At 42.2% G+C, this 25,863-nt stretch overlaps 1 protein-coding gene and 2 pseudogenes across 1 annotated transcript; 1 reads left to right on the top strand and 2 right to left on the bottom strand.

The window, feature by feature from the left end:
- Positions 1 to 9,405: 9,405 nt before the first annotated feature.
- Positions 9,406 to 11,214, bottom strand: LOC147447192 (uncharacterized; annotated as a pseudogene).
- A 769-nt stretch (positions 11,215 to 11,983) lies between these two features.
- Positions 11,984 to 13,064, bottom strand: LOC147447191 (uncharacterized; annotated as a pseudogene).
- A 1,364-nt stretch (positions 13,065 to 14,428) lies between these two features.
- On the top strand, positions 14,429 to 19,066 carry LOC147447190 (putative protein phosphatase 2C 79). Its single transcript, XM_086523072.1, has 5 exons — positions 14,429 to 14,987; positions 15,697 to 16,064; positions 16,688 to 16,921; positions 17,587 to 17,819; positions 18,772 to 19,066. Exons 1-4 carry the CDS (start codon positions 14,714 to 14,716, stop codon positions 17,812 to 17,814), a joined length of 1,104 nt encoding a protein of 367 aa, XP_086379198.1. The 5' UTR covers positions 14,429 to 14,713; the 3' UTR covers positions 17,815 to 17,819; positions 18,772 to 19,066.
- The last annotated feature ends 6,797 nt before the right edge of the window (positions 19,067 to 25,863 follow it).

The raw sequence follows: 25,863 nt of genomic DNA, 5'->3' as shown, positions 1-25,863 counted from the left end.
TTCTTATTGCGCTCTTCTACCAAAAGTACTTGGATTTTTAGCTTTGTTTGGCATGAAGAGGATAGATCCTCTGTAGCACTAGCTTTGTACCATCCATCATCCTTCCTCTGATCTTGGTGACCCGTTATGTCACTTGAGTAACTCTTTGTCATGATTTTTTTAGTTTTTATTTTTGCAAAACTCACAATTTGTGAGTGAAATGTATTAATCACAGAATAAATATTACAAAACAACCTCAAGCTCAAACCGAGCCTTGAGGTGCTAAAGATTACAATCTGGATGTCAACCGCCTCTCGCCGAGGCTAATCATAACCAGCTTCACAAAGTAGGCAAAATATAGTTCTAGGCTTTTACTTATCAGAGGTCAACAACATGGCATGGGTAGCCCTAGACCAGTCTCCTGAGTCTTGCTTGCATTCGAGCATATAGATCATCGCTTTACTTTCTTGTGTAATCTTTGAGAAGCTTGCCACATCAAGATCTCCTTCAAACACACGGCGGCTCCTTGCCCGCTATGTATGGTGGAAGAAAAAGTACTTGAAAGTCTGAGTGCAGATAAGAAGAGCACGACTACCAAACTTCTTGCCACCAAGGAATATATTAGTCTTGAAGAACCTGATCTTCCATGTCCTTTGGACCCACTTGTAGATTTTCCTTGCCACGTCTCTGATTGCCTGGCATTCCATGAATAGGTGGGGCAAATCTTCACTAGTTATCCTACACCCCAAATCGGATCCAATTCCTCTTTCCTAGATCTTTACGCCTGTCTCATTAGAGCACCCCACATTACCTTCCACAAAAATATCTTCATAAATTGTGGTCACTTTGGCTTCCAGATGTTCTCCTAAAAGTATTTTCCATCTTAAATTGGCCACTGAGGTCTGGGGAAAATAAAAGAGAACAAGTGAAATTAATTAGAGTACTCGTAGACTTAGCTCAATTAAAGGTTTGGGACCAAAAGGAAAGAAGCCTACAAAAGAGCAAGAATAATTTCTTTTTAATTCATGTCAAAGATACACATCAAGAAAGGATAAATCTATCCCAAGCAACCTTGATCAAAGGTACAGGACCAAGGGGGCTAATTAGAGAAATTCTAAGAGTCTAAAAATAGAAACTAACTATGTAAATTTCAAGTAATTAAATATTTCCTCATTAGAATTCAAGTATGAATTTTGGAAAGCCTTAGAGTAAAACTTAAACTTACCAGAGATAGTTGAAATTTAGCAAATTTTGGGACCAGCTTCGTGGTGCCTCTCGAGAACTTTGGAGGAACTGTGTTAAGGTCTTACACAGGAGGTGAAACTCCAAAGCTTAAGGGTAAGTTTAACTATACCAGAGTTCGTTCTAATTTAGCAGGTCTTAAATTAAGAGGTAGACTCTATCCTGTGTCGGCTTCATAAAGCCACCAAAGGATAGTACAAAGGTCTTGCACATGAGCTAGTTAAATTAAAGGTAAGTCTATGGTTTTTAATTAATGGAAGGGAAAAGCAAAATTCTAAGGTTAGATCAACCCTTCCTTATTCAAAAAGTTGACTCTAGTCCTTCTCGTTTAAGTTTGGCTAGGCCACATGTCCAAAGTAGCTCACACTTGCTTTATGGGGAGTTGGATAAATGTGTGTGTGTGTGTGTGTGTGTGTGTGTACACTTTCCAAGATAAGTCAAAAGAGAAGGGGGCTGAGTTTTTTTCAAGATAGCAAGGGAGAAAAGTGTTAGATCATGGACTACTTTCATTTTTACTTTTCATTGGTCTATGTAGTAAGCATTCCATATGAATATTTTTGGCAAGTAGAGGATAGCGAAAAGGAAGAGGGCTCATGGGATTTTGGGTCTCTCTCTCTCTCTCTCTCTATCTCACACACACACACACACTTTGAAGTGCAAAAGAGTGGCTAAGCAAGTGATCTCTCTCTCACTCTCTCATAGGAGCTCAAGACATCTTCTTCATGCTCAAGCACTTGGCTTCGTATGCAAATCCAAGCAAGTCAATTCATCTTCTTTATCTTCTTCTTCTATATTATTCTAGCTATGCTAAGATCTTGCTCATGGAGTAAGCATATAAGAAATTACTACTTCTTTGATTGAAAATGCTTCTCATCAACCTCATCTACCTCCATCCTTGTCGTTCTTTCTCTCTGTTGGGGTGTTAAGGCCATGGAAAGTAGGGTTACACCATGGAATCATGAAGCTCATCATCTTCTTGGTTCAAGGAAATCTCCGCAAAAGCACAAGTTTGTATTATAATCAAAGCTCTCATTGCAAGAATTATAATACAAAGTCCTTTTGGAGGGGAGACCGACTCCAAGAAAATCCGATCCTTAATAAGTTGTCAATCTTAATTTTGTTATTCTCTTCAAGTTAAGTGCATGAATTAATGTTCTAATGTCTGAATGATGCAATGAAATTAGCCCTGTCCTATGTATAGTTATCCCCTAAAGAACCCTCTTAAAGGAAAACTCCCCTTTCATAATATATGTATAGTTATCCTCTAAAGAACCCTCTTAAAGGAAAACTCCCCTTTCATAATATAATTCCGATGTGTTTGTAAGAAATTCTAGATTCTTTGACACTCTTTACTATATGCATCTTCATATATGCATATATAAGGTGCTTCCTCCCTAATAAACACAAGTACCACATGTCATTTGATTTTGTGAGTTTGGTTATGTATGGTATTGCCAATGTTGGAACTACCAAATTTTGAAGATGGGTCACTTTTTGCTGCATCTAATTGTTTTTTCTTTTCTTGAGGTATTACATATATACCTACCTCATGTACACATTACAATGGCCTATCCTGCATTTACTACGGAGTTGGTACTTCTTGAGCAGAAGCTAAGAAAAAATTTGTACTCAAAATGATCTTCATCTCCACTTTAAAAATGATATTGAACTCATTCAAATGAGAGGCAACAATGCTACCTTCTTTTACCCTCTCATTGAAGATTTATTTCATAAGGTAAACCTTATTTGTAACAATTCCTTCTCATAAGTACGGCATACCTTTGTCCAAAATGGTCTTCTCATTGATTACAATAAAATAAACAAACTACACAATGTAAAGTCTAGTAAAAAACTTTGCCAATGCATCTAACTCAAGCCAATTTTTGTCAGACATGTAGGGTGAAGGTGCCACTTAGAAGATGGGTCCCTTTTTAGGGACCTGTGGACCCCTAAAGATAAAGGCACTTTTGTTCCAAATTTCAAGCAACAACGTAGACATGCTGGAGTGGTTATGGGGTACGCTCATAAATCTTGGTCGTCAGATTGAGTGTTTGAGCCTTGTTGGCTCCATCATCTATAAATGCCCCCCTGCAAGTGCTCCTTTTGGTGCTCGACTTGTTACACACATTTTTGTTGCCTGTGCTGATCTTCACCTATGGACTTCATTTCACACCGAGGTTTTTGCTGGAGAATCCTGCTATACGTATCGCTTTCTTTTGTGTTCCTCCATACTCGATTTGGTGCAAAAATGCACTCACAAGGCCTCGACGAGTTCATTTGCCTCTAAATCGGGACGTCTATCCTAGCAGGTTTAGATTACAAACCAAACACTCGATTTAACTGCTTCTTTTGGACAAGAACATCTTGAATTTTCTCTTTTACAAAAACAAATTGCTACCACGAACTTATGTACATTGTAAAGCTCTTAATTCAACATAAAAGCTGCCATATTCAAGCACAAGATTGTGACAAGCTTACCTTTTCACACATTTTTACACAAAAATAGAAATATTCACATCGCACACATAGTTCACGTTGTTAGGGTAAAAGCCTCTATGCCTTGCCCGACCGCCCAGGCTATGGGCACCCGCCCACTGAACATCACCTTATTCTTCTACATATATCAAGAATAAGGAGCTCCTCACTATGAGGATGACTCCACCCACACACCTTGCACTCCTTCTCCTTCTTCACCTTCCCGCACTCACCGCACCGCACGCATTTCGCACTGCATGGCACTCTTCAACTGGTATCTGAGCCATGATGGCGATCGACGCACGTGCACCGGCTTCTCGGCGATCGACACGAAAGCGATGGAGCTCATCGGCTATGGCTAAGCTTGGAGCTCAAACTTGAGCTCGGCGGGCAGTAGGTCTAGCAAGGAGAAACCAGATCGGAGGAGATCCGGCGGATCTTGGACCTTGGCGTTCCTACCGCATGTGCAACCCCCCTTTGATTCATGAAGGTTGAGAGCATTGGATAGATTTTCAGGAGCTCACGAGATTGAGAAAAGCTTGGCAATCGAGAAGCTTGCGGGTGGAGCCGAGTAGCAACACATGTGACCAAGGAGACCAAGGAAAGTTTTGGGATTTGTAGAGCAGGTCGAATGCAGGGAACAATGAGCTTTTGTAGAGCTTGAGGGAACAAAGCATTGAAGGGAGTTGAAGCAATCGAAGAGAATGGTGAACATTTAAGAGTTGGAGGTTGCATATGAAACTGCAATGCTCACACACAAACAGAGCTCAAGGAGGTGAATCAGGTAGAAGTCGAACAAGCTTAATAAGAGAAGTGGATGAGAGTCAGGGCATCTGCAGTAGATAGTGCTAGCAAAATTGAAAAGTAAGGCCATGTGCAGGGGAGGTTGAAGCCATCGAAGCAAGAGAAATCTTGCAGCACTGGCAAAATAAACAAGAGGAAAAAAAGTGATAAAATCACGAGGCCTACCCTATGAAAACCAATCTTTAGACAGAAACTCATTAATCTTTAAGCAACAAAGATCAATCAAGAATTTTTATACAAGTGTATTTTGGGAATTTTTGAAATTTTAGGGGTATTTTGGGAATTTCCACAAATCAAAGTCACACTAGTTTCACCATTTTGAGAGAATTAGTTCCATTGTACATTGCCGCTGCTCAATATTGCTTTCTTTTGCACCCCTCCATGCTCAAAACAGAGTAGTACACCCAGCCCTGTCGCTCGCGAGGAAAGTTGGGAGGGTAAGATGCAACTGTCCGACGTAGAGAGAGAGAGAGAGAGAGAGAGAGAGAGAGAGAGAGAGAGAGAGAGAGAGAGAGAGAGAGAGAGAGAGAGAGAGAGAGAGAGAGAGAGAGAGAGAGGGAGAGAGAGAGAGATGCGCATACTAGTCCTGTCACCTGCTCCGATGCAATCAGGAAAGGAAATTTTACGATGCCTTTTTTCCAAACCATGCACGCATACGTAAAAGTTAAATGTTTACAAACTTTGTAAAAGATGCTGCCCCAGCCTTGTCCGGACTGGAGAGAGAGAGAGAGAGAGAGAGAGAGAGAGAGAGAGAGAGAGAGAGAGAGAGAGAGAGAGATTGTTCTGATTCTGTTCTTGAGAAAGGAGCTATGCACGCAGGCACTGAGAGCTGCTCACGACAGACAGAAGACAAGAGATAAGAGTGTAGGGCCCTCTCGACGTTGGTGCCTTTCCAAGCCTGGGTCTATCCGGCTAGCGTTCAACAGCTCGTGTTAATACTGCATTGTTGCAAGTGCAGCTCAATGCTCATACACTGAACTGGGAGATCAAAACAATGTGTCATGCCTTTTGAGTGGAGGTGGTTTAGGTCCCTTCTTGGTCCTCTCTCCCTCATAGTGTTGTAGAGAAGGCTAATCTCTCCCCTTCTCTCTGTCTCGTTCATTCGCTCACGAAGGCTACTCGTCTCTCTCTCTCTCTCTCTCTCTCTCTCTCTCTCTCTCTCTCTCTCTCTCTCTCTCTCTCTCTCTCTCTCTCTCTCTCTCTCTCTCTCTCTCTCAAGAATCGTGTTGGTTCCGATAGCTGGGAATAGGCATGGTCAACAGCTCTGTTTTGGTATCCAAGCAGCAAGCCATTAAGACGGGTAGGCCACCCTGAGCTCAAATAGAATAACAGAGAGCTCTCTAGACACACGCTTTGTCTCTCTTTCTCTTTGTGTCTCTGAGTCTCTCTCTCTCTCTCTCTCTCTCTCTCTCTCTCTCTCTCTCTCTCTCTCTCTCTCTCTCTCTCTCTCTCTCTCTCTCTCTCTCTCTCTCTCTCTCTCTCTCTCTAGCATGATAGGTTGGACGCAGTTAGAATTCTTTATAGAATGATGTAAATTCCAATATCTTATTCATATTCATAATCAACTTTTCATCATTGCCTTTACATGTTTCTGTCTCCAATGAAAAGTCTCTAATTTATCATTCAATTTTGTCTCTGTAATGAGTATGTTGTATCTGCCTCATCCAATAAAAATTGTGCAATTTTTAAAAATATATTCCCCTTTTTCATTAGCAAAAAGGGGAGTCATCACTATGGCCTCACCCCTTTGGGGTAGGCCAAAAAGAAGCAAGGGAATCGACATCAACTGAGGAGCTCAATTGAGAGCGAAAGGGGGGAAAGTCGTAGTCGTGAGTTAAGCAAAAGAGCAAGCAAAAATTTCTTTTTTCTTTGTGTTGTGGTTGTGTGTGGACACACACACACACATCTACTAACATAATATGGCGGAAGGGGGAGCCCTTTATACGTGTCGCAATCTGTGACCTAAAGGCTAAAGTCCAAAACTAAAAAAAGCCTTTTGCACGTGATAAAGAGGGAGAGAGGGGGAGAGAGAGAGGCTGCCGAAGGCGGCTGGCTGTCCTAGTTGGAAATTAAGAAAGCGTTGGGAAGTTGGAAGCAAAGTGAGCACACACAGGTTGAAAATTGAGCAGAGGGAAGAGGGAGATAGAGAAGGGGAAGAAGGATTTTGAAAGAGAAGAAGCCATTTTTTAAAATCCTTCTCTTAATGGTGTGTGTGTAAGGGCACGTTCACACACACACACACACTCTCGGTGTAGAGCAAAGTGTCGGCTTCCATGATTGCAAGGTTTTGGCAACCTGCAACAATCGGTACAAAAGCGGAAAGAGAGAGCTTTGAACCTCTCTTGTTCGTGGAGAAATGAGTCACCGTGCGTGCACTCTCGAGGCGTGCCTACATAGACATACATTGGGTGTGAGCGTCAGTGAGTAAACTCGAGCATTCCCTGACACCAGATCAACTCTCCTCCAACGATAGCGCGGCTACGACTTCAACGTTTCTCTCGGCATCAACGGCTCGTCATTGGCTTCAAGCATCGATAGCTACAACATCGGTAATTGCTTCTATTTGGCAGTGGAAGACGGCATCGACCATGTTTTTATCGGCTTCGACACAGCAAGAGCGGGCGCGAGCGATTTGGCTCTTCTCTAGCGTAGCTTCGCCAACAACTTCCTTCCCACTCTCATTTCGGAGCGGTTTGGCTCCAACGGTTTTCCCCGGCTTTCTGACTTTGACATATCAGGAGATAGACAAGCGAGAGCGGAATTGCTCCTCTTGTGTGCATTTGGAGCGACTTGGTTCCATAGCATCTCCTTCCCCCCCCCCCCCGCCCTCCCCCCCTGCTGACGGTATTTTGGCGACATTGTGGTCACACATGTCACATTAGGCATCGTTGTTTCAGATGTATGAGACAACATTGGAGATGTATGCGTGGTGTATATGAGGTTTTGACACATGCTAAAGTTGTGGCTTCATATGCGAGTGACGGTGATGTGACATTTCCCTTTAGCGTTCCTCCTCCTTACATGTCTTCTAGAGGTGGCACACCTTCTCGTTGGTTGCTAGATGACGATGCAGCTTTCCACGTCACACCACATCGTGACTGGTTTAGCACCTTCTCTATGGGACCTTTAGTTGTCTACACTTGACTGATGGTTCGATGTTTGACATTGTAGGTGCAGGAGATGTTTGCTTGTCATTGCCCAGTGGTGCATCATATACGCTACGACATGTGCGCTATGTTCCTTAACTGAGAGAGATCTTGATCTCAATGAGATGGCTAGTAGATTATGGGTGTTAGATACTACTTAGAGAGCAGTCTTTCCAGATGCATTGCGGTTCATTAGTGATTGTTAGAGGAGTCCGCAGTGGCTTGGTATATCATATGCATGTATCTGAGGTTCGAGACGACATGGTCTCAGTTTTGTTGTTGGCATGCTTTGAGCAAGAGACGAGATGTGTCTCCTTCGCGAGTGAGCTCCACCATGCTCACAAGATAGAGCATTTAGCCGTGTAGGACGCGCCAGTAGACTCTATAGAGATAGAGATCGAGCGGCAGTGCTCTAGTGAGACACATCACGTGTTGTCAGAGTCTGTGCGTGTATAGCAGGTCTGCTCATGCAGAGATGACAAAGATGGAGTCCTTTCATATGCTCATGCTAGAGGCTGATGAGTTGATGCCATGATGCACAGTTATGCCTATGGGTGAGAGGGATGTAGCCATCCCAGTGTCGGCGTTGACTTATCCATACACGATGAGTAGTCCTGATGATGCGGTACATGTAAATATCGCATGGGACTCTAGGACAACTAGGTTTGCGCATATTTCGTCGGCGTTGGCGTCTCATGTACTACCTATGAGTGTCGAGGCCCGACCTAGTAGTTGCAATGGGAGCATTTGCAACATGGATTGTCAGTCATACGATGACTAACACTAGCATGATAGATAGTGGAGTTTTGCAGACCAGATAGAGTTGTCTGCTGGATTTACATGCAGGCTCTAGCATGGGTACGTACATTTGCCTATCCCTAGAGCTGATACGGCTGCATGTAGATCAACTAAGCAAGCCAGTGAGCATAGGTTAACAGAGTCTCTCACCTGTTTTCTTGTACATACTAGTAGTTTAGCTAGTACGACCCACTTATCGGCACATTCGTCTTTAAGTGGGAGATTGTTGGGGTAAAGGCCTCTATGCCTTGCCCGGTCGCCCAGGATATGGGTGCCCACCCACTTACCATCACCTTATTCTGTTACATACATCAAGAATAAGGAGCTCCTCACTATGAGGCTGACTCCACCCACACACCTTGGACTCCTTCTCCTTCTTCCCCTTCCCTCACACACTGCACCGCACGCATTCCGCACTGCAAACACTCTTCACACATTTGTTTCACATTCATTTCGCACTTAAGATTGAGCAGTCCCATTAAATCTTGACATCAACCATTGATTGTGCTTCAATTAGTCCCCTCAATATTTGTGGCGTGTCAAATAGAGAGGAGGCACCAATTTCGCTCGCGGTTGCCAGATGCGTCCCCACCCTTGATCCCCTCAATATTTGTGGTGTGTCATATAGGGAGGAGGGGTATGTTGTGTATTCCGAAAATCATGGGCCTTTTTGCAATCCTAAATATAAGCTTTTGGAAGAGTGTCTACACACGTTCTACCAAGCCAGCTCAATTCTACCGAGCATAGCCTTTTGTAACTATGCCAAAATCCGCTAAGTTGCAAAAGCCTACAGAGAGTGCCTTGAATGTGAGGCCTGCAACGTTTGTTTCAGTTGACGTGTTAGCCTACACGAGGACATCATAGATGGCTTTGTTGACTCTGCCAACATCACCATAATCTGTGCATCAACCACCTAGAAATCTTTCGAAGCACAATAATTTGCACATGACCACTTGAAGGCTCAATTGCCACCTCTGATTGCTTGGTAGGTGCAGTTAACTGAAAACTGCACCTCACGTGACCATGCCCTTACATTAGAAGACACGCAAATCTGGATGAATAGTTTAACACACACAAAACATAATTGGTGCAGGCAGCAGCAGTTGTGGGAGAGAGAGAGAGAGAGAGAGATAGACTGCGCACATGCTTCGTGCCGGCTGTTTGCGGCGCAGTAGAATCTTCACCGACCGAATTGGGGCTTTTGCGCACATGCACCGGATGTTGAGACTTCACTGGCCACCGTCGGCCGCCAGTCTGCGCACATGCAGCCGACCGGCCCAGAGTCAACGTCATTTTCGTCAACCTATTCCCGCCCTTAGCAACAACTGCAATGCATGAATGCAATTACACGGTATGAATGCGCAACAGCATGAATACCTCAAGTTACTAGTGATTTTCAATTTAGCAGAGCTTCGACATCTTCAAGTAAATAACCAGAGACCCTAAGAGTGTTTACATGTTACAGACCTTGTTCTCATCCATTAACAACTTCTTAAAATCCATAAAATTGCCCAATGATTTGAACCAAGACGTTATTTGCATCCATTAACAGCTATTTAAAGTCCAACAAATTGGCCAATTATTTGAACCAATAACAAAAATAGTCCAGGAACAGGAAAACATGATGGTAGTTGTTTGTACTTGGAAAAGCAATGTGGAAGGGAACATGATATCAATACATAAGGTTAAAAACACATTCGGTACAAAAACTACGATCTAGTTTTGTCCGCAATCTTCAGAGAAATACTGCATCCGCTTGGCCAAGAGCAACCTGAAAACAACAGGCAGTCAGCACAACGAAAAAACTAACAAGCAAATCACAAAAAAAAAAGCTTTTGATGCAAGAAGGAAAATTTATCGTTTACCTTCATAATTTTATTCGACTATCATGTCATTTTGTAGCATGTTCGCTTGCCGTCGTATGCTTTGCAAGGCATGGTTTCTAAATAAAGCTGCTCTGACATGCAAAGCTCTCTCTCTCTCTCTCTCTCTCTCTCTCTCTCTCTCTCTCTCTCTCTCTCTCTCTCTCTCTCTCTCTCTCTCTCTCTCTCTCTCTCTCTCTCTCTCTCGTGATTCTGAGTTGTAATGCTCACCGCGCAGAGGCTCGCCAACATTTGGATGAGGGTCAACCTGCTCATTTGGTTCGGCCTCCCCTCGTAGCTGCACAAAGTTGTGCAAGAGGCAACAAGCGCCTATCACTGTGGGTGCTATTTCCAGATCGACATTCAACTCGCGAAGTATGCACCATCTATTCTTCAATATACAAACACATTCTCCACTTTTACTCTACCTTTTGAAAGATGCCTATCAAAGTGCTGCTTTTGAATTAAGTGTTGCCCACCTTTTGATCGAAAGGGCTTCACCAAAAAAGTTGTGGCTTTGTAAGCTGAGTCTGCGATCAAGTAGGGTCGGATGCATTTGCCTTGCAGTTGAACTGTGGATTGGCGATGGCTCGACCACTCTTCAACTTTTGGTAAAGACTGCATTCCTTAAAGTGCGTTGAGTCTTGCGTGCTGCCGGGGGCAACACATACAACACTCCAAAAAAGCTTACGGGAGTCTACGATCCCTTGGAGAAGAATGTTAGGGAACCCATGCCTGCAGATGTATTGGGGAGGAAAATTATCCTTTGATGACTTCCTTTGCAGCCTGATATGTGTTCCATCTATGGCACCTGCTACTTGTGGAAGCCCTGCAATAGCTTCAAATCCATCCATTATGTTTTTCAGCCTATCACCCTCAGGAATGCAAATATGAAAGCGCTGCAACATGCTACGTTGTCTTAAAATGCGACATATAATCATAGTGTATTTCCGTATAGTGGACTTCCCGACAGGGGAAAGACAAGTCATTGATCTAGAAGAATGGCCATGTGCTACTCTTCACAATACACATGCTAGTGCTAGATCACGAGCTATGGGAGTACGGACAAATAAATCACCATTGCAAGGCAATAAAGGCTCCACTATGACTAAGAGTGCATTGAAAGACTCATAAGACATGCGATATTAAAATAAGTACTTGTGCCGGTTATTTAAATTGGCTTCTGACCATAGCCGGCAGTGAATAGAGGTCCAGAAAACCTCCTGCCGTGGAAACACCCACCATTGTCGAGCCCCGTAGCGCCAGGCATCAGGCTCCAATAAACTCAGGAAAACTCCCCAAATCATGAAGTACATGAAGTACAACATGGACTTCAAGTGTATCTTGTGCTTCCCGTATGGTAGAGAACGGCGTTGCCAAAGTTGTTGATCTTGCATGCATATAGCAAAGGATTGTAGTAGCCAAAATATATGCAAACTTTTCATCCTACACCGACAAGACTACAAATATAATTTCCAGTCAAGTATTAAAGTCACTTTGAAACGAATTGAGGTTAGTAGTGTTACCTTATGCAGTCATAAATCCAGCTACTTTGTTGCAGCCTGCTAAAAAATGCAGCTACTTCGTTGCAGCCTGCAAAGCAAAAAGCATACACTCATGAGCTTCATGATAATTAAAAAGGATTGTAGCATTCCTATAGAATATTTCATTTACTTACTAATCCCGGACTTTGGCTAAAATCTTGGCAAGCTCCAATTGAGTGGAGAGGTAAATTTGTTGCCGTTTTGTGTCTTCCTCCTCGCGGATTCAAAGTAGACGCTCTTCTAGTGCATGCCTTGATGCCTCTAGCTCTCTCAATGTTGCATAGTGTTTATCTTCCACATCGCGAAGTGTATCGCATAACTTGTTCATCCCCTCACCCATTGTTTGATTCACTACTCCTAAGAGAGACCGCTTTGACTGCTTTGCCTTGCTTCCACTAACTCCCTCTAACTCTGTGAAGTCCATGGAGCTTATAGGATTTTGTGATGTACTACCACTCACTCCAGAATTAGTCCCCACTTCCTGTTCAAGCTCATTCAAGATGTCTTCATTTTCCTTTGCAGGCCCATCGCTGTCCAAACCCCCCACCAAGCCAGTACATCTAGGTGTCTTGCACCACATGACATCCAGGATGTCAAAGAATGCCCACGTGCTTGGACTTGCGACAGTGGAAGATGATTTCAACTTCTCCTTTTTGTACATCTTCTTGAGGGTATCAATTCGATTTTTTGTATTCTCAGTGTTGTAAGTGGTATCCATCTCAGCATTGAGATTCAAAACCACGGCCTCCCAGTCCTTAAAGCGGAAGTTGCCCTTGTTGATGTGATTCCATTGTTCGTCGTAAATTCTTATTAGAGCACGGGTAGTGTCATTGTCCCATGTGACTGACATTTGCCTAGGCCGCTTAGTTGCCTTTTGAGACACATTGCCACTCGATTGCTCTTGGCTAGTGATCTTAATTGGTGGTTCAATATTAGTACCACTTGGTTGCTCTATCCCAATTGTCATGTGCACATCTTGTGTTTCAATCATGACCTTAACAACCTTAGTAGGATGTGGAGGAGGAGGAGCTATGGATCCTCCATCGGGCATATAGTCCATGGTACGGGGGGGGGGGGGGGGGGGGGGGGGCAAATGTGTTCATGAGGTTAACATCTTGAGACAAAGGGACAAACTCCTCACAGTCATCATTAGATGGAGAGCACGTGTTGCCAGAAATGGGCCAAGGGGGCGGCGTGGATAGTGTCCCATACATAGGAACAAGTCTGACAACTGTTCCTCCAATGGGAGGATCCAGATACCGAGTCTAGGAATGAGTAATTCGACCACAAATTATGGAAAGAAGTGATATGCAAGAAAACTGACTATGGAAGGATGCATTGATTGAATGCATCAATTTATCATCTACCTTAGGCAATTCCTGTTGAGGCACTCGCACACCACGAGAAGCGATTGGGTTGGCCTTTGGTCGAGCAGGAGGACGCTGGCCTGCGTAAGCATTCATTACGGGCAACATCTGTAGCATGGTCGATTGCATTACCCATTGACAACCTAATTAATATAGCGCACAGTAGCTCGCATTTCTTAATTTTTACTAAATAATGTAAAATAGACATGCAGCAATTGACACGTGCATTAAGATGAGTTTGAATGACAGTATGTTATAGTTAAAATTATCAATAGGAATACCTTGAGTTACAGCTGTGAACACAGTTAAGTCCTGCTGCTCGTTTATGAATGTCCTGCGCTGCTTGATTTTCTTCGTGCTGGTTGCTTTAGGCCGCTTGGGGGATAATGCGCGTAGAGCTTCTGAATTAACGCAATCAACATTGGTAGGAATCGTTTTCGCTTTAACTAAACGAGCTACTGTATGCAACTTTACCTTAGCAACTCGGTTGCAGTTGATGTAGTATGAATACTGCAGTGCGGACGCTAGGAGGTATTGCGTGCATGGCTGCAGGATTAGCGCAATCAGTAGAAGGCAGAAGTCGTCGAAGCTTTAACTACAGGAGCATCTACTGTAGGAAAGCTTACCTTAGCATCTCGATAGCAGCTGATAAGGGCTTCAATAACGCAGTGCAACGCTGAGGGGTCGCTTGGCCCGTGGTCGTCGCTGCAGTACCTCGAGCAGATGCCCAGTGTTGCAGGGGTCGCTTGGCCTGTGGTCGCCGCTGCAGTACCTTACGCAGATGCGCAGTGCCGAGAAGGGGACTGTAAAGCTTGGGGTGGCTGTAGTTGCAGCGATGGTTGCAGAAAGGCGTGCATTGCAGCCAGGCTCCAATGGCTATATATAGGCGGATGGCGAGCTTCGTACGTATGCTTACGCATGCAACCATGCTAATTATAGGCGTTCACTGCGGTGGTGCCGTTTCAAATGGCTAGGGGAGAGGGGTGGCGTTCCAGTTCCTGCGGTGGAACAACGTTCAGTAGGCGGTGCACTAAACTCCAACTGCGCGGTGGGCCATGTGAGAATCTTCACCGAACCGCGGCAAAAACTGAGCGCATGTGTGCACCCTAAGAGAGAGAAAGAGAGAGAGGTTCACTTGTCTAGTATAAAGTGGGTTCAATTATATAAAATGGGCAAGTTGAAGAGTATATCATTGTAAGAGGACTTTTTCTTCAGGTGGGCGAGAGCTCAAAAAGGTTCTAAAACTCGTGGGCATCATCGTAAGGTTGTGGGTTCTTCAGAGATCCCCGGTTTTCTGGTTTTCTCTTAAGCTCTAGAATTGCATGGCAGATTCGTGATCTGCGCAACCTTGCATAAGCGAAGCTGAAGGGGTTAGCTCTGCAAAGCTTTTCATTGGTGGGTTCTTGTCAGTCATTCTTAATTTGGGTTTGAACGCTACATACAGAGCTTGATCCGTGAAGCTGAAGGCTTCTCACAGCATGCGGATGCGATGAGGCATGTTTGCAACATTAGGCTACTTTTTTCGGTCCTGCTGGCAGTCGCGAGGTCTCCATGATGCAGAGAAGGATCTGTTATTTGTGCATGATGTCGGGTACCATCCTTACGGCGAGTTCTCCATGGCTTGTATGCAGGCCAACCAGCTCAATGAGGACTCTTGCCAAGTTGAAACTTGCCCAACCCTCGCAGGCACATTCATCGGTATCTATGATGGCCATGGTGGTCCAGAAGCTTCCCGTTATGTTAAAGAGAACCTTTTCCCCCAGCTCCTGAGTAAAATCTCCTTCTTCTGCTTCTCATGAGAGAGAGTCATTCTTGTTATGAGCCAATGATTACAGATTACGTCCCTTTATTTCATGATTTCATTCAAATAACTTTTTCAAGCTGTGGTTGAAGCCGCCTGAGCCTTGTGTGAATCTGCAAATTTCCATAGGTTCATGATTGTGATTTGAAATGATTAGAAACAGCCCCTTCCTCTAAATAACAAAACCGTCTTTCTTTCTGGGTAACGAGCTTTTGAGGGGACTAGTCTTTGTGAGATTTGCACCCTTTTTGATGCAAATGGTTGGACAAACATCCAAATTATGGAGGAGGTTTTGTTTAGCAATTCATGGCTACAAGGTTTAGTTTAGTTAATGCAATACATTTTACAACTGTGGGGGAGAATATCGATATGCCCTTGGTTGTGAATGGTTTATGTGGTGCATCGGTTATTTGCTTGAATGCTGTTTGGAAGTGTTCCTGAAAGATGCGAGGTGATTGATTCGTTATTTTGACTGACAAGGAGAGATGCTGAGGGTATCATTTAACTGGCCTTAGCTCATAAATTGTTTATCTCTATGTAGAACACTCTGTTGATGTTTGTACCTATAAACACTGGGGCTCATGATAAAAGCATGGACTTGTGCATTTTGAGAAGTGTCTGTGACTGTGTTTCTGGAATCAATTATCCTAAATTTCACATAATTGCTTCTGTTTGCAGGATTTGTAGTGGAGATGGGAGGCATGTCTGCTGATGCTCTTGAGAGAGCCTTCGAAACGACTGAGAGAGGATTTGAGTCTTTAGTTGCGGAAGCATGGCCCTCAAATCCTCAGCTTGCGACTGTTGGGTCATGCTGTTTAGTTGGAGTAGTTTGCAACAAGACGCTTTACATTGCCAATCTTGGAGATTCCAGGGCTGTTTTGGCAAGTGTTTACAAAACAACTGGAGAGGTTACTCCTGTACAGCTAACTGCGGAGCATAATGCTGGAATTGAGGCTGTGCGGCAAGAACTCAAGTCTCTCCACCCGGACGATTCAACTATTGTCGTGCTGCGGCATGGCATATGGCGTGTTAAGGGCATTATACAGGTGATCTGTTGTTTCTTTATTTAACAGGAAGGCAATTGTGTTTTTTTATCCCTTACAAAATCATCAACGTATGCCTTCAATAAGGGAAAGCCATGCTTTCATAGTCCCCGGGGGATTATCTATTTTATCAAAGAAAATAGTTGCATTGATAAGTGAATAATGCCACAATTTATGTTGTCACTTTGGAAAACCCATGCTTTTACAGTCGAGGGGAGTCCTGTAGCAATTGTCTACTTCAGTGTCAGAAAGTGACGTACTGGCAGGAGCAAGATTGTTCATTTTTTCAACTTTAAGCCAGAGAAACTTGTTGTCAAGGATATGGTTTCTAAGGGTAGTCTACAATCAAGGGAAACTTAACCTCCCAATGCACATTGGAAATGTATCTGTTTCAACACCATAGGTTGATGTCACTTATCGGACCTTTTGTAAAGGTAGATCGGGGCTATAGTGTAAACAAAGGTTCTCCAATATCACTGGGTTTCGGAAGTGGGTTGATGGTTTTATCAATCATTTGCAGACTCTGTGGTGATTATGCTTTTGTGATTGGTATGCAAGGTTGTTAAGGGCTCTTCTATGTGTTCAAATGGTAGTTATGAGACCAACCAAAGGTTATGGTTGTGCAGGTTTCACGGTCCATTGGTGATGTTTACTTGAAAAAACAAGAATTCAACAGAGAGCCTCTTTTTCCCAAATTTCGAGTACCGGCACTTCCGCAGCCTGTTTTGACAGCAGAGCCAGCGGTTTTGGTGCATGAGCTTCAACCCCACGATAGGTTTGTGGTATTTGCATCAGATGGTTTGTGGGAGCATTTGAGCAATCAGGAGGCCGTTGAAATTGTGAACAATTATCCTCATCGGGTACGTTCTCTATTCATTCTCTTTTAGCAATTTTGGTATATGATATACTGATGGAGAGTTAGTAAAGCAAAGCAATTATACGCATCACTGAAGCTATATTGGGGACGTTCTATTAGTATTTAGTCGATGCTCGTGGAAGACTAGCACAAGATTGTGTGCTTGTTGGTCTTGATTTGGTGTTTGTGTTTGTTGGCTTCCTAATTAGTGTGGATAGGCCATCCTGTCGTGCTTAACATGCAGATGTTGTCTTTGTGCCCCAACTAAGTCAACTCCTTGTGTATGGACATTGGTATACTAGTGCGCAGATAGCTATGCTGCAACGGCCCGTTGACATATAGCTTGAAAAGAATCTAATGCTAATGTGATAATTAGCAAATGGCTAGATTAGGTCAGTATGATTAGAGAGTGTTAATCCTTATGGTATGATCTGTTAGGGTTAGAGAAAATTAGTAGATTACTGAGTCGACAAGAGGTGCTCCTTATGTAGGAGAGGTCAAGAGATTAAGCATCAAGAACAATTTCCTTTTATCGCGAATTAAACATTTGGGGTCTTTCTTGATTCACCTAGGTTTTGTGGTAAGGTAGTACATCTTATGCATTTGCATGTAAATAGGGGTGAGGGAGGGTGAGAGGAGGTGCATGCTCAATTGTTTTAACTTTTGCAGGGAGTAGCCAAAAGGCTTGTAAAAGCTGCACTGAAAGTAGCGGCGAGGAAGCGAGAAGTGCGTTATGCAGACTTGAAAAAGATCAAGAGAGGCGTGAGACGTCATTTTCATGACGATATCACAGTTATTGTGGTGTTTTTGGATCACGAACTGATGAGAAGAGGTGCAGCCATAAATGCAGTGGCTCCGGTCGGTTTACTTGATAGTCATTCTGTGGCTATCGCGTGAGTCTGGTAATTCCCTGCTATGAAACCTTTTTACTAACCATCTCAAATTTGTTTTAACAGTACATTCAAAGTTACCAGTCTCAACTGCTACTTGACGCATTTTGTTTCTTCATATTGAAAAGATACAAAGTAAGATGGCCTTTTAGTTACTATCATATTTTAACTGATGGTTTTGTACAAACATAAATTAACAGTCAGCTGTAAACTTAATTCGTTATCGTTTTCTACAAAAGGTAATGTCTGTTCTTGGTTGTGTTTTTTGTGGAGGTGTTTTAGCCTACAGTGGTGATTTAAGATGTGTCTGACCTTTTTGAAGATAATATAGAAGAAAATAGAATTAACTTCTGATTATAGCATCTATTGGTGTCTTCTCAAATAGCTATTTTGGAATAGAAATTGGCAATGGTAAGCTAGTAAAGCAATCATAAAGACTATGATGACTAGTTGTAAACTTAGTTCAGTATCTTCTTCTACAATAGGTAATGTCTGCTCTTGAAGTTTTGTGCAAGTGTTTTAGCCTATGGTGGTAAATTTTGACCTTTCTGACCTTTTTGAAGGTATATATATCACTATGCTTTGTAATGAAGGCATTGAGGAAAATGCTGTAGTCGAGTTTTTCACTAAATGCACTGATTAGAGGTTGAACTCAGCTTATACCATAAAGTATTAACTTTGGAACATAGTATTGAATGCTAGTGCACCAGCCTTTGATGATCTAACTGTAGTGACGATCAATAAACCTGTGGTTAGAGGCTCTTTTCCCCTTGTCGGCTTGCCGATTCTAGCATGAAAAGGTAAAAAGGAAAAGTAAATGACAATGAGCAAATTAGTGTTAGAATTTGGAGATGCACTAGCATGGGCTTTTGTGGCAAATTAAGTATCTTGTGGTAAAATCTTGTTGGTAGAAAACTATCTTGTGGCCTCCTTCCAAAGTTTTTAAAGCATTCTCATTTTGCAGGAGAGGAACTCTTTGACTGTTTGCAAACTTTAACATATAACATAGCCTATCCCAGCAGTTGGCTCCCATGGCAATTGTATCGAGGAAACTACTGGCATTTTCTTTCCGAAGTGTTGTTCACATAGCATCATAGCTCTTGCAGGAACGAAGGAGTGCAAGTAGCCCTTCTTCATTTTGTAGACGTATCAAAGAGGCTGGAGCAAGGCCTTTACAAGGTAGTGGCATTATAAGCCAGATGTGGTGGAACCTGATTCCTGATATCGAACTTGTGATAATACAAGCTTTGTTGATATTCTCTTGTCATGTCGCCTAGCAGTCGATAGATTGAACGAGATTTTGTGATTCATAGTTTTTTTTTTGTTGGAAATAAACCAAGAGTTGTCCAAAGTGATGTCTTAAACTCTGTCTACTTCAAGGTGTTTTTTGATTGTTTGTTATGAAGAGCTAGTTAATGACTCAAATTGAAATCATATGATGTTCTTGGTGCATTATGCCATTGAATAATGAATAATTGTATTCTTGATGATAGATTTAGAATTATTCTCACCGTCTGTGTGATTTGGTGACTTCCAGGTTCAGTTCTCTAATTGTTTATTAGCTGTTCTCCAGTTGTTTATTTTTTCTGGACTTCTAGCATCATCATGAAGGTGAGGTATGTTCTGAAGTTTTAGTGAGTATGATGATTGAGGTGGTCTAGCACGCTGTGATAATACGAGTCTACATGTTTACTACGCATGTTTAGTGATTGTTAAAGCACCTATAGCTCCGCGATGTTAGAAGTCTAGAAAAATAAACAATTAGAACCCAAAAGATGCCAAATCACAATAGGTGAGTAATTCTAGATCTAATATAGCAAGAATACACTCACTACTTGACTACTACTACTGTCTCTCTTTTAAATAAATTCTTTTTCATAAGATTCCCCTCGAATAATCTGCCTAAACCATCTCCTCTTATCGCTTGCGCACAAGGCCACTGCAGCCATGGCTCTCTCTCTCTCTCTCTCTCTCTCTCTCTCTCTCTCTCTCTCTCTCGTCTTCCATGCTTGACTTCACATTCCTCTTCCCTCTCTCCCCTCCTACATAGCATTGTCGGCATGCATGAAGAGTCCATGGAAAATATATATGAGTGTGCTTTCTGAATAGAAGCTTGAGTAGGAGTCTTTTTCTACCGAGTACGAGCCTCATCCTCACCTACGCGCCAATTGTATGGAGTCCGCCTTGTCTTGGAATTGTTAGATAACATTCTCCTCCTCCCACTCTCTCCTCTCTCTCTCTCTCTCTCTCTCTCTCTCTCTCTCTCTCATTCCTTCATGCACGAACATCAGTTCAACTCGATGTCTCACCCACCACGTGGGATTGTAGCTTTGCATGGCCATTGCAGGTTTGCAATTGTTGGTGCCATTGATCGTTTCATCTGCAGAGGAGAATCTTGCTAGATTCTCTTTTTTTAAAATGAAAATCGTAGCACCTACTAGCAAGAATACAATTATTCATTTTTCAATAGGAGAATGTGTTAGAGGACTTGATAACACATCCTTATGGCTTCATAGAGAATGAATTTGAATACTTGCATACTTAAAGGAAACTCCAAGGAGATACATTCAATATTGCTCCAACATTAAAACTTTATGGTATAAGCCCAGGTTTAACCTCTACTTAGTGCATTTTATGAAAAATAGAATTAAGACATTTTCACCAATGCCTTAATTACAAATTGTAGTGATATATATATTGTCAAATGGGCCTGAAAGGCATGAATCTACCGCCATAGGCTAAAACACTTGCACAAAAAAACACCATCAAGAGTAGATATTACCTCTTATAAAAGAAGATACTGAATTAAGTTTACAGCTAGTCATCATAGTGCTTATACTTGCTTCACAAGCTTTCTATTCCAAAATAGCAAATAGCTAGCGGCGAAGACACGGATAGACAATATAACTATTATCTTCTATTAACCTTAATGGATTATCTTCAAAAAGGAGGAACAATCGATGGTACTTATATAACTATTATCTTCTATTAACCTTAATGGATTATCTTCAAAAAGGAGGAACAATTGATGGTACTTATCATTCGATATCATGAAGCAAAAAGTTCCTCACTATAGTCATGCTATCTATCATTTACTATTATGAACGGGAAATGTCCTCCAATGTAGCAAATGCTTGGTCATTATCTACAAAAAGCACTATAATCATGCTATTTATCATTTAGTATTATGAACGGTAAATGTCCTCCAATGTAGAGCAAATGCTTGGTCATTATCTATAAAAAGCACTACTTTTGTGGGTCGAATCAACATGGATATGAGAACTTTGTACTTGTTGGTGATGGGGGAATGCGATTGCAATCTCCCAAGTCAAGAACCTGGCGAGGGGATTCCCACCACTATGAGGCAATCGAAAAGTGAATGAATGAAATTCTTGAATTTGACAAGAATTTGGAACCTAGGGAATGTAGAATCACCCATATCATTCTTGAGTGTCCAAAAAATTTGTGTGAGAAGGGCAAGGCCTCAATGAGCTTAGTAGAAGTGCTCCGAAATGTGAGCCAACTTTACTTGTACATGTGGTCACTAGAGCTCAAGCCAAAATGAAAAAAAAAAAAGACAGCTCAAAGGAAAGTAAAATAATTTTGAAAATATCCTCAAGAGTAAGATGTCAAAAACAATAAGAAATGAACAACTAGTAGAAGAATAGGCTGAAGAAGCTGAAAAGGGATTGACTAAAAATCTAGAGCTAACTTTACGCGTTGTAGTGGAGTCATCCTGCCAATGATAGAGATTTAGTGCTAGTGGACAATATTTTGAGTCTATAAATTCAACTCTTGAATCTCATCAAGGTGGATTAAATTTTAGGTGCTAAATGGATGCATTATTCCAACCTTGCTCTTGAAGCTAGAAAACTAGGGGCTTATAAGAAATTGGTTGAAATTACTTGAGAGCTATTGGAAACTCAAAAATTTCAACCAGGAGACTGACTCGATGGAAGAACCCAAGACCAAGGAACTACTCAAGGAAATTAAGGAAGATGAAGTTAAGGTAGTCTCCTCCAATAAGATACATAATCAAGAACAAAAAAAAAGGAACCTGGTGGTTGAGGATATCAAAGATGGTATGGCTAGAATATCAATTTTCACTGAAGACTAGCTTGACTATCTTTAAAGTGTAGTAAGGTACATTAGAGATGGTAGAAAGCCCTTGAATTAGCTCCTAAAGAGGTATTTTGCAAATCTCTCTACCACACATTCCTCCACATATTAAATGACTCCTCTTCCTTCATAAACCTGTAACCCTTTTTTAGTTTTCATTTTTAATCCATCTTTTGCCGCACCTAAACTTTCACTTGGGTATTGTGGTCCGTGCTAGATCCTTAAGAAGATTGGTGAACATGATTACAAATTAGATTTGCCACCACATTCAAGAGTTCGCCCTATCTTCCATGCCGCCTACAAAAGCGGTTAGGACAAGCAGACAATGTTATTGATTCAAATATTTTGGTCGACATAATTGAGCAACTCGCTCAACCTCATGAACCATAAAATATTTTAGATCACCATAGTTTATGAACATGTAATCATGTTCTTCAACAAGTTCTCATCAAGTGAACAGTTAGGCGGGGGGAAGGTGCCACTTTGAAAAACATTAATGTGCTTAAACAGTGGTTTCCTACTTTGTTTTCAATGTTTTCAAGGTTGAATGCTCTTCTCCAAGGGGGGAGTAGTGTCAAGTTAAGACTCTTGGTTAGTGGGTAGGGCCCAGGAGGGCGACTGCATAGGGGCCCTCCCTAGGCGAATGTCTATAAAGCTAGGGGGCGGTTGACTGGGATGAGTGCTCGTCATCACCCCAAATGCTAGTGGCCTTTCAATAGTCCATATCAAGTGATCATATTCTAGTATACGCGCAAGGCTGCCATTTAAGAATCAACCTTTTTGGTGGCCTTTGCTTTAGCCCATTTAGTCAAGTAAACTACCACTACAATGATGCATTGAGACATTAAGGGAATTTTGAGGTCATTTTTGTGCCTTTTAGCGTGTAGAGAGAGAGTGGTCTCAACCAATGGTTGAAGAGCTTCCGTTACGGAACCTCTATTTTTGAAAACTCACAAAAAAGCAAATATTCTATCTTTACCGCAACTTTGAGCTGGTAAATAGCAATGTAAACAAGTAAAAGTGCAAAGGCATTCAATAGCTGTCGCTTTTAGAAAGACGTACTTCTCATATTATATTGTTTTCATTTTGCACGTCGTCATCATAAAACAACGTTTGGATTCTATCTCATGATCTTTTCCAGATTTGAACCGTTTTTTGCACATTCTGCTTATTCTTCTCTTGAACTCAGGCTAAACTTCTTTGCTCATTTCTTTTTTCACCATGGAATCTTCATCATGATCAAAACGACCAAGAACTTCCATTGAAGCCATTGTCACTTACAACATGACTGATCAAAATGGAGAATGGATTCCAATAACTATACACAAAGGAACGTGGATACTGATGCAACAGAACAAGAGAATAAAGTCTTCCACCAAAAACTCTTTCTTGGCGGGATGGAAGGGTATTGTTAAAGATTTCAGCTTTGGCGACAACAAAAAATCAATCAAAGAGGTGCTGGTGCAGCATGTGTACATGCATAAAGATCTGCATATTGACTCAGAGAGTTCTGCTTTGCCATTACATAGACCAAACTGTAAGTCTCTTAACTTAAATCCTTATTTGTAATGCATGTTGTATAAGGTTATTTGTTGTACAGATTTGTATCCTTCAAACATTATGGAATGGCAACCAGTAGAATGTGTTATAAATATTCTGGATGTGTGTCATGGATCAATTGGTGAAGAAATATACAAGGGAAGGACTAAGGGTTCACTGGCAGAGAATGGAATATTCTTCTTTGACCATTATTATGTTCCACCTAGAAGGACTGGAGAACTTGGAGCCACAACCAAGCTAGACTTGCCTGATTTCAAAAGTGGAGAATGGTCACTCCCTAGCTCAAATACAAGTGAGGGCTACAAGTGCAAACTGTTTTGTGAGATTCAAAAGTGTTTGAAAGCAAACATAGCAAGCAAACAGAGTAGAATTTCTATATTCATGCCCATTACAGTTTTTGTAGACTTCTTCTCTAATGCTGAAGTCAGAAAATCTAGAACAATGTTTTTAGTGAAAACTTTAGACTCAGCAAATGTACTTGAATTTGTGGATGAGGGTTGGAACACCAAAACAGTGAATGGAATCACTTGTAATGTGCAAGCTGTTGGAATTAGGGTTGCAGAGAAACACACACAACTTGAAGAAGACGAAGGAAGCTCAAGGTACACAATAGAGAGTGTATTCCTTAGTGTGCAATGGAAAGATAGATAGCCCTAGAGTGATGGGCGTATATACAATGCACGGGGGAAAAAACCTCCTAAAGAGGGAAAAAATGCCCCGGCGGTCCTAGTGTGTTCACACACATCACTACCACATGTATATGGTAACAAATCCCCCCTGGAGTGATGCGGTGAACGAGAGCTGGCACATGAGTAAAGGGAAGTGCCATGCCCTGAGGACAGGATCAGTCCACAAAGGGGAGTAAGCCCAAAGCTTTGCGGAAAGCTTCAAGCTTCTCACGAGACAATGCCTTTGTGAAAAGATCTGCAAGGTTGTCCTGTGTTGGCACATAAGCCAAGCTGATCTCTCCTGTTGAGAGCCTCTCCCTGACATAGTGGTAATGCACCTCAATGTGCTTTGTGCGAGCATGAAAAACTGGGTTCCTCGCAACTGCCAATGCGCTCTGACTGTCAGTGTAGATAGTGTTGGCAGTGTCCTGTCCAACACCCAAGTCAGCCATAAGGCGTCTGAGCCATACACACTCAACCGTAGCTGTGAAGACTGCCCTGTACTCAGCCTCACAACTCGAAGTGGCCACAGTAGGTTGCTTCTTGCTCAACCATGATATACATGAACTGCCAAGCATGAAACAAAAACCACTTGTGGACACTCGCGTGTCAAAACAACCAGCCCAATCTAAGTCTGAAAAAGCATGTAAGTCTGGCGGCAATGATCCCCCCTTGGGATAAAACAAGCCAAGATGTAAAGTGCCACTAAGGTAGCGGAAAATCCTCTTGACAGCCTGCCAATGCTTAGACCCTGGGCTATGCATAAATCTGCTGACCTGCGAGACTGCAAACTGAATATCTGGCCTCGTGTTGCATACATAAATGAGGCAGCCAACAGCAGTTTGGTAAAGAGTGACATCAGCAGGATCGCCAGCATCATGTAGACTCAACTTCAAACCTGTTTCCATGGGAGTGGCAATAGGTTTGCAATCCTCAAGTCCAAACTTACATAGCAATGTCTCTATGTAACTTTTCTGACACAAGGCAATACCACCATCACACTGCTTAAACTGTATACCCAAGTAATGATGCAACAGCCCCAAATCTTTCATCTTGAAAGTAGCATTCAAATCAGCCTTAAATTCAGCAATATGTCTCTCATTTGGTCCAGTGATCAGCAAATCATCAACATAAAGAACCACAATGAGAAATACATCATCCTCACGCTTTACATACAATGTGCTTTCTGTTGGACTGTTACGAAAGCCTCGTTTAACCAAATGAGTGTCAGCTTTCTCATACCAAGCACGAGGAGATTGCTTCAACCCATACAAAGCCTTCTTACATTTGCACACTTTGTCCTCTTGTCCTTTTATGACAAAACCGCGAGGCTGCGTTACATAAACTTCCTCAAATATGTCACCATTCAAGAAAGCAGTAACAATGTCTGATTGATGTACATCCCAACCAAAATGAGCTGCCAATGCACATAGAAAACGCACAGTAGTCATACGACAAGTGGGAGCAAAAGTCTCTTCATAATCTATGCCTTTTTGTTGTGCATAACCCTTTGCAACAAGTCGAGCCTTATGGCGATCGATCTCACCATCCGGCTTGCGTTTCAACTTGTAAACCCACTTGGTACCAATGGCCTTTTTGCCAGGAGGCAAATCACATAAAGTCCATGTGTCATTCTCTATAAGTGCATCATATTCTGATTTCATGGCAGCAATCCAATTTTCTGAATTCTGTGCTTCATCAAAAGACAG

Source organism: Adiantum capillus-veneris, chromosome 11, assembly GCF_014529385.1.
Source record: "Adiantum capillus-veneris isolate H3 chromosome 11, ASM1452938v2, whole genome shotgun sequence".
Classification (NCBI taxonomy): Eukaryota; Viridiplantae; Streptophyta; class Polypodiopsida; order Polypodiales; family Pteridaceae; genus Adiantum; species Adiantum capillus-veneris.
This window is presented reverse-complemented; position numbering and strand designations above follow the sequence as displayed.